The sequence below is a fragment of the Erithacus rubecula genome (assembly GCF_903797595.1).
Source record: "Erithacus rubecula genome assembly, chromosome: 3".
In the NCBI taxonomy this organism is placed as follows: domain Eukaryota; kingdom Metazoa; phylum Chordata; class Aves; order Passeriformes; family Muscicapidae; genus Erithacus; species Erithacus rubecula.
The window spans coordinates 137713835-137722182 of record NC_136689.1 but is presented as its reverse complement, the minus strand read 5'-3'; the positions used below and the strand labels follow the sequence as shown (position 1 = coordinate 137722182).

General features: G+C 65.1%; 1 protein-coding gene across 1 annotated transcript; it reads right to left on the bottom strand.

The window, feature by feature from the left end:
• Window positions 1-1454: 1454 nt before the first annotated feature.
• GRINA (glutamate ionotropic receptor NMDA type subunit associated protein 1) lies at window positions 1455-6970 on the bottom strand. The gene is made up of 6 exons (XM_079301844.1): window positions 6631-6970; window positions 5479-5591; window positions 5201-5401; window positions 4117-4245; window positions 2986-3129; window positions 1455-1608 (listed from the first exon to the last, which is right to left on the bottom strand). Exons 1-6 carry the CDS (start codon window positions 6938-6940, stop codon window positions 1459-1461), a joined length of 1047 nt encoding a protein of 348 aa, XP_079157970.1. The 5' UTR covers window positions 6941-6970; the 3' UTR covers window positions 1455-1458.
• Window positions 6971-8348: the final 1378 nt, after the last annotated feature.

The window sequence follows — 8348 nt, the reverse complement described above, 5'->3', positions numbered from 1 at the left end:
GTTTTGTAATAAAAAACCTTTTAACTATTAGCTGCTTTGCTTATTTAAAATAACCCAACAAAGCCTAAGGAGTAAAAGCCCAAGAGCTCCAGAGTAAAGTGCCATAGAGCACCAAAGGCCCAAAACCCCCCACACCCTGTCACTCTTCTCTCACCTGGCTGTGTCCTGCTGGGGCCCCTTCCTGTCCCCAGGCTGTCCCCAGCCCTGACATGGGGACACCAGGACAGCCTGGAGCCGTGGGAGATGAACAAGACAATTTATTAACAGCAGGACCAGGATGGGGAGGGGCTGGGCTGGGGGGTCTGGGGTGCCACTGTGGCTCAGGGGGGACAGGCAGGTGGCTGGAGTGGCTCGGGGGGCAGGGGGCGCCTCCACACGAGGACAGTGGCTCAGAGCAGGAGGGTGCACGGGCTCAGGGACACTGGGGACAGACAGGGACAGTGGCTCGGGGGGTCTGCAGTGCTGCCAGCACTGCCCCTGCTGCTGGGGAGACGGGGAGGGGACAGGACAGGACACGGGGGGGGTCCAAAGTGCTTCCAGTCCGCGTTCAACGCAAGGGGGAGGGGATGGACAGCGGGGAGGAGCCGGGGCGGGGGAACCGCGATGAAACGGCAACAAACCGGAACCGGCTACGGGGGCTGGGGATCCCGGGGGATGGGGGATCCCGGGGGATGGGGATCCCGGGGGATGGGGGATCCCGGGGGGTGGGGGGTTCTGGGGGGATCCCGGGGGATGGGGATCCCGGGGGATGGGGATCCCGGGGGGTGGGGGATCCCGGGGGATGGGGGATCCCAGGGGATGGGGGATCCCGGGGGGGTGGGGGATCCCGGGGGGGATCCCGGGGGATGGGGGATCCTGGGGGATGGGGATCCCGGGGGGTGGGGGGGTTCTGGGGGGATCCCAGGGGGATGGGGGATTCCAGGGAATGGGGAACCCCAGAGGGTGGGGGGATCCCAGGGGGATGGGGGGATCCCTAACTGGGATGGGGGGGATCCCAACCAGGCTGAGGGGATCCCTAACTGGGTCGGGGTATCCCAAACTAAAATGGGGGGATCCTAACTGGGTGGGGGGATCCCTACCTGGACTGGGCTGGGGGATCCCAAACTGGTTGGGGGGGAACCCTTACTGGAGTGGGGGGGATCCCAACCAGGCTGGGGGGGGATCCCTAACTGGGGGGGCGGGATCCCAACTGAGCTGGGGGCATCTCTAACTGAACTGAAGGGATCCCTAACTGGGCTGGGGGGAATCCTAACTGGGCTGGGGGAAAAACCCCTAACTGGGGTGGGGGGAGATCCCAACTGGGATAGGGGGATCCCTAATTGGAGTGGGAGATCCCAACTGGACTGGGGGGGATCTCTAACTGGACTGAGGGGATCCCAAACCGGGATGGGGGGATCCTAACTGGACGGGGGGGGATCCCTGACTGGGCTGGGCTGGGAGATCCCAGGCTGGGTGGGGTTACTCCTTGGCCCTGCCGATGATGGCGAGGATGTAGAGGAAGATGTTGATGATGTCGGTGTAGAGGTTGAGCGCGGCGAAGATGTACTCCTCAGGGCTCAGGGCCAGCTGCTTGTTCCCCAGGATCAGCTGCGTGTCCACTGCCAGGAACTGCGGGGTGGGCCAGCATTGGGGGGCAGAAAGCACCTGCATGTCCCAAACCCCCACCCCAGACCAGCCAGGAACCCCAGAACTGCAGCACTGGGGGGCAGAATGCACCTGCATGTCCCAAACCCCCAGCCCAGACCAGCCAGGATCCCCAGAACTGCAGCATTGGGGGCAGAATGCACCTGCAGGCTCCAAACCCCCACCCCAGACCAGCCAGGAACCCCAGAACTGCAGCATTGGGGGCAGAATGCACCTGCAGGCTCCAAACCCCCATCCCAAACCAGCCAGGAACCCCAGAACTGCAGCATTGGGGGCAGAAAGCACCTGCATGTCCCAAACCCCCATCCCAAACCAGCCAGGAACCCCAGAACTGCAGCATTGGGGGCAGAATGCACCTGCAGGCTCCAAACCCCCACCCCAGACCAGCCAGGAACCCCAGAACTGCAGCATTGGGGGCAGAAAGCACCTGCATGTCCCAAACCCCCATCCCAAACCAGCCAGGAACCCCAGAACTGCAGCATTGGGGGGCAGAATGCACCTGCATGTCCCAAACCCCCACCCCAGACCAGCCAGGAACCCCAGAACTGCAGCATTGGGGGGCAGAATGCACCTGCAGGCTCCAAACCCCCACCCCAGACCAGCCAGGAACCCCAGAACTGCAGCATTGGGGGCAGAATGCACCTGCAGGCTCCAAACCCCCACCCCAGACCAGCCAGGAACCCCAGAACTGCAGCATTGGGGGGCAGAATGCACCTGCAGACTCCAAACCCCTACCCCAGACCAGCCAGGAACCCCAGAACTGCAGCATTGGGGGACAGAATGCACCTGCAGGAACCAAACCCCAAACCAGCCAGGGAACCCAGAACTGCAGGATGGGGTGGTGTTGGGGGGCAGAAAGAGCAACAGGGGACAAAGAGAGACCTGGGGATTTTGGGGACAGGAACAGGGGACAGAGGGGGAGCTGGGGAGAGGGACAGGGGACAGAGAGGGAGCTGGGGAGAGGGACAGGAACAGGGGACAGAGGGGCACATGGAGAGAGGGACAGGGGACAGAGAGGGAGCTGGGCAGTCTGGGGACAGGGACAGGGGACAGAGGGGGAGCTGGTCAGTCTGGGGACAGGAACAGGGGACAGAGAGGGAGCTGGGGAGAGGGACAGGAACAGGGGCCAGAGGGGCACATGGAGAGAGGGACAGGGGACAGAGAGGGAGCTGGGCAGTCTGGGGACAGGGACAGGGGACAGAGGGGGAGCTGGTCAGTCTGGGGACAGGGACAGGGGCCAGAGGGGGAGCTGGTCAGTCTGGGGACAGGGACAGAGGCCAGAGGGGCAGCTGGGGACAGGGACAGGGGCCAGAGGGGCAGCTGGGAGGCCAGGGGACTCACACAGGTGAAGAGCAGGGCCCCCAGCGAGGCGTAGACGATCTCCATGATGCGGTTCCGGATGAAGATGCAGAGGATGGCAAAGAGCATCAGCACGACCAGGCAGATGACGAGCACGCCCCGGCACGAGGTGAAGTCATACTTGGTCTGTGGGGAGGGGGATTGGGGGGATCAGAGCCCCCCAGAGCCAGCAGGGACTCAGAGGGAGAGGTCAGCACCCCATTCATACCCCACAGAGCCAGCAGGGAGCTGGGGGAGGTCATACACCCTGTCTGGGGTGCACAGGGCTGAGGGGAGATCACACAGCCCCCCAGGAAGCCAGCACAGGACTGTACCCCAGGGGATTGTACCCCCAGTTTGGAGCCCCCCAGGAACACATCAGGGGATTGGACTCCCAGTTTGGAACCTGCCAGGAACCCAGAAGGGGACAGTACCCCCAGTTTGGAGCCCAACAGGGGACTGTACCCCCAGTCTGGAGCCACCCAGGCAGGAGCAGGGGATTGGAGCCCCAGTTTGGAGCCCTCCAGGGGATTGGAGCCCCAATATAGAGCCCCCCAGAGAGGAGCAGGAGATTGTAGCCCCAGTTTGGAGCCCACCAGGGGACTGTAGCCCCAGTTTGGAGCCCCCAGGGGACTGTACCCCCAGTTTGGAGACCCCCAGGAGACTGTAGTCCCAGTTTGGAGCCCCCAGGAAGGAGCAGGGGATTGTAGCCCCAGTCTGGAGCCCCCCAGGAAGACAGCAGGGGATTGGACTCCCAATTTGGAGCCCCCAGGAAGCCAGCAGGGGATTGTAGCCCCAATTTGGAGCCCCCAGGAAGCCAGCAGGGGATTGTAGCCCCAATTTGGAGCCCACCAGGGGACTGTAGCCTCAGTTTGGAGCCCCCAGGGGACTGTAGCCCCAGTTTGGAGACCCCCAGGAGACTGTAGTCCCAATTTGGAGCCCCCAGGAAGGAGCACGGGGATTGTAGCCCCAGTTTGGAGCCCCCAGGGGACTGTACCCCCAGTCTGGAGCCCCCCAGGGGACTGCACCCCTAGTCTGGAGCCCCCCAGGGGACTGTACCCCCAGTCTGGAGCCCCCCAGGGGACTGTAGCCCCAGTCTGGAGCCCCCAAGGCAGGAGCAGGGCAGGGGCTGACCTGCAGGGAGAAGATGACGACGGTGAAGCAGACGACAACGGTGATGCCCACAGCCATGATGACAGCCTCGGTGTCATAGAAGCTGGCGATCATCCCCACCATGTAGGACAGGCTGACAGTCAGGATGGACTGGGGGGGAAAGGGGGGAGCCCATCAGGCCTGGCTGCCCAGCCTGGCACCCCCCAAACAGGCTGTGTGCCCCTGGCTCAGCACCCCAAAACCTGCCCTGACACCCTTACCCAGCTCAGCACCCCCAAACATGCTGTGTGCCCCTGGCTCAGCACCCCCAAACTTGCCCCATCACCTCCACCCAGCTCAGCACCCCCAAATCTGCCCCAACACTTCTGTGGTGTAGCACCCTGAATCTGCTCCATCATCCTGGCACCCCCAAACCCTCTGTGTGCCCCATGGCTGAGCACCTCCAAACTTGTCCCATCACCCTCAAATCTGCCCCCACACCTCATCCTGGCCACCCCCAAACCTGCCCTGTCACCTCCACCCAGCTCAGCACCCCCAAATGCTCTGTGTGCCCCCTGGGTCAGCACCCCCAAACCCTCTGTGTGCCCCCTGGGTCAGCACCCCCAAAACCCTCTGTGTGCCCCTTGACTCAGCACCCCAAAACTTGCCCCATCACCTCCATCCAGCTCAGCATCCCCAAACCCACCCCACCGAGTGCCCCCATCATGACACCCCCAAACCTTCCACATGCACCAACCCAGCATCAGGACACCCCCAAACCTTCCACATGCCCCCATCCCAGCACCATGACACCCCCAAACCTTCCACATGCACCATCCCAGCACCATGACACCCATCATGACACCCCCAAACCTTCCACATGCACCATCCCAGCACCATGACACCCATCATGACACCCCCAAACCTTCCACATGCCCCCATCCCAGCACCATGACACCCCAAACCTTCCACATGCCCCCCAACCCAGCACCATGACACCCATCATGACACCCCCAAACCTTCCACATGCCCCATCCCAGCACCATGACACCCCCAAACCTTCCACATGCCCCCATGCCCCCCACACCCCCCCAGCCCAGGGCCCCCCAGAGGCCTGGCAGCCCACCAGGGAGACGAGGTTCCAGGGGTGCTTGCGGCGGAAGTCCCCGCAGCAGCTGAGGACGATGAGGGAGATGAAGAAGACGGCGTAGGACACGTAGTAGGTCCAGACGTTGCGCTGCACGAAGCCCCGCACGCTTTTGACGAAGGTGAAGACGGTCACGAAGGCGAAGGTGACGGTCAGCTGCAGCGTCAGCACCAGGAACACCTGGGGCAGGTGGGGAGGGGTCACAGGGAGCCCCCTGACGCCCCCCCGGCCTCCCCCCGGAGCCCCCCATGTCCCACCTTGCGGATGAAGGCCTGGCGCACGCTCTTGTCGTCCCAGTGCGCCGAGGGGAAGTCCTGGTTGTCATAGTACGAGGGGGGCCCGTCCTCGTGGTAGGTGCTGTGCAGGGGGGCTGTGGGCAGGAGTGGGGGGCTCAGGAGCTGTGGGGAGTGGAGCTCTGTGCCCCCCAGCCCACCCCAAAGGCAGCTGTCACAGCTCACGCAGCTCTGGGCAGTGTCACACCTCTGTCCCCAGTGGGTATGGGGTCCCTGCTGCCCCCCAGGATGTGTGGGGCAGGGGGCAGCACCCACAGAGGGGTCCCTGCTGCCCCCCAGGATGTGTGGGGCAGGGGGCAGCACCCACAGAGGGGTCCCTGCTGCCCCCCAGGATGTGTGGGGCAGGGGGCAGCACCCACAGAGGGGCCCCTGCTGCCCCCCAGGATGTGTTGGGGCAGGGGGCAGCACCCACAGAGGGGTCCCTGCTGCCCCCCAGGATGTGTGGGGCAGGGGGCAGCACCCACAGAGGGGTCCCTGCTGCCCCCAGGATGTGTGGGGCAGGGGGCAGCACCCACAGAGGGGTCCCTGCTGCCCCCCAGGATGTGTGGGGCAGGGGGCAGCACCCACAGAAGGGTCCCTGCTGCCCCCCAGGATGTGTGGGGCAGGGAGCAGCACCCACAGAGGGGTCCCTGCTGTCCCACTTGGGCCCCCCAACTATCTGAAACAGAGACAACACTGCCAAAATAGGACTCCCCACCTCCTCCAAGGAAGCCCCCCAGGCTGCTCAATCGCCCAAAGCCCCCAGACTCAGACAGGAGCCAATGAGGGGGTCACACACTCACTGGGGGGGGCCATGTGGGGGCTAGGAGGGTCACACACCCCATGTGGAGCCCATTAAGGGGTCACACACCCCATGTGGAGCCCATTAAGGGGTCACACACCCCATGTGGAGCCCATGAGGGGGTCACACACCCCATGTGGAGCCCATGAAAGGGTCACACACCCCATGTGGAGCCCATGAAGGGGTCACACAACCCCCAGGACAGGGTCACACACCCCATGTGGAGCCCATGAGGGGGTCACACACCCCATGTGGAGCCCAGGACGGGGTCACACACCCCATGTGTAGCCCCCCCACCCGCAGTACCCCCCACCCCCTCCCCTCCCGGTACTTACAGTCCTGGTCTCCCGGGACCATGGGCTGGGGCTGGGCGTAGGGGGGCTGGCCGTAGGGGCCCTGTGGGTAGGGCCCGGGCGGGGGGTAGGGCCCGGGGGGGTAGGGCCCGGCGGGGGGGTACGGGGTGGGGGGCGGGTACGGCCCCGGGCCCTGCGTGAAGCCGGGCTGGGGGTAGGGCGTGGGGGCAAACTGGGGCTGGGGGTAGGGGGCCACGGGGTAGGGGGGCTGGGGGTAGGCAGGGGGGGCCGTGGGGGGCTGCTGCCCCCCGAAGCCGTCGCTGGTCACCAGGAAACTCTTCTCGTGAGACATGGTGTCCCGCTGGCTGCGGCCGCCTCGGGGCTGTGGGGGAGGGACAGGGGTTAGAGATGGGGGCACCCCCCTAATCAGCAGTGACACCCCAATGACAGTGTCACCCTCAATGACAGGTGTCACCCTCCTGTTTGTCACAGTGTCACCCTCCTGTTTGTCACCCCGTGATTGATTACAGCCATCACCCCTCATGGCATCACCCCCCCATGGCCATCACCCCTCATGGCCATCACCCCTCATGGCCATCACCCCCCATGGCATCACCCCTCATGGCCATCACCCCCCATGGCCATCACCCCCCATGGCCATCACCCCCTCATGGCCATCACCCCCCATGGCATCACCTCTCATGGCCATCACCCCCCATGGCCATCACCCCTCATGGCCATCACCCCCCATGGCATCACCCCTCATGGCCATCACCCCCTCATGGCATCATCCCCTCATGTCCATCACCCCTCATGTCCATCACCCCTTATGACCATCACCCCTCATGGCATCACCCCTCACGGCCATCAGCCCCCGTGGCCACCGGCTCTCCAGCCATCACCCCCGGGAAGTCCCGGCCGGTTTCAGCACCGCGGTGGGGTGGGTTCCCCACTCGGGAACACCGCAGAACTGGGGGTTCCCCACTCGGGGACACTCCGCAATTTTGGGGTCCCCGCCATCGGGGGGGGTCCCGTCCCGCTCCCCCCGCCCGCCCAAGATGGCGGCGAGGCCGTTGCCATGGCAACACCCTCAGAGGCAGGGGCCGGGCCGCGCGCTGGGGGCTGCGGGGCGGTGTGAGGGCCGGGATTACCGGGGCGTGAGGGCCCGGTTCATAACGGGATTACCGGGGGATGAGGGGCAGGTTCATAACGGGATTACCGGGCTGTGAGGGCCCGGTTCCTGCCGGGATTACCGGGCTGTGAGGGCCCGGTTCGTGCCGCGATTACCGGGTGTGAGGGGCCGGTTCCTGCCGGGATTTACCGGGGTGTGAGGGCCCGGTTCGTGCCGCGATTACCGGGCTGTGAGGGCCCGGTTCGTGCCGCGATTACCGGGTGTGAGGGGCCGGTTCATAACGGGATTACCGGGGTGTGAGGGCCCGGTTCGTGCCGCGATTACCCGGCTGTGAGAGCCCGATTCCTGCCGGGATTTTACCGGGGTGTGAGGGCCCGGTTCGTGCCGGGATTTACCGAGCTGTGAGGACCCGGTTCCTAACGGGATTACCGGGGTGTGAGGGCCCGGTTCCTAACGGGATTTACCGGGCTGTTAGACCCCGGTTCCTGCCGCGATTACCGGGGCGTGAGGGCCCGGTTCCTGCCGGGATTTACCGGGGTGTGAGGGCCCGGTTCGTGCCGCGATTACCGGGGCAGCTCCGCCGCTGCTGTCCCCGCCGGGCCGTCACCGCGAGCGGCGGCGTCCCGCC

Excerpts from the sequence above, each read along its gene's own strand:
- GRINA (XM_079301844.1), bottom strand. The coding sequence starts at position 6,940 with ATGTCTCACGAGAAGAGTTTCCTGGTGACCAGCGACGGCTTCGGGGGG. Across the intron at positions 5,402-5,478 it reads GCCAGGCCTTCATCCGCAAG|GTGTTCCTGGTGCTGACGCT; the intron begins GTGGGACATGGG and ends CACCTGCCCCAG. Across the intron at positions 4,246-5,200 it reads CCTGGAACCTCGTCTCCCTG|TCCATCCTGACTGTCAGCCT; the intron begins GTGGGCTGCCAG and ends TTTCCCCCCCAG.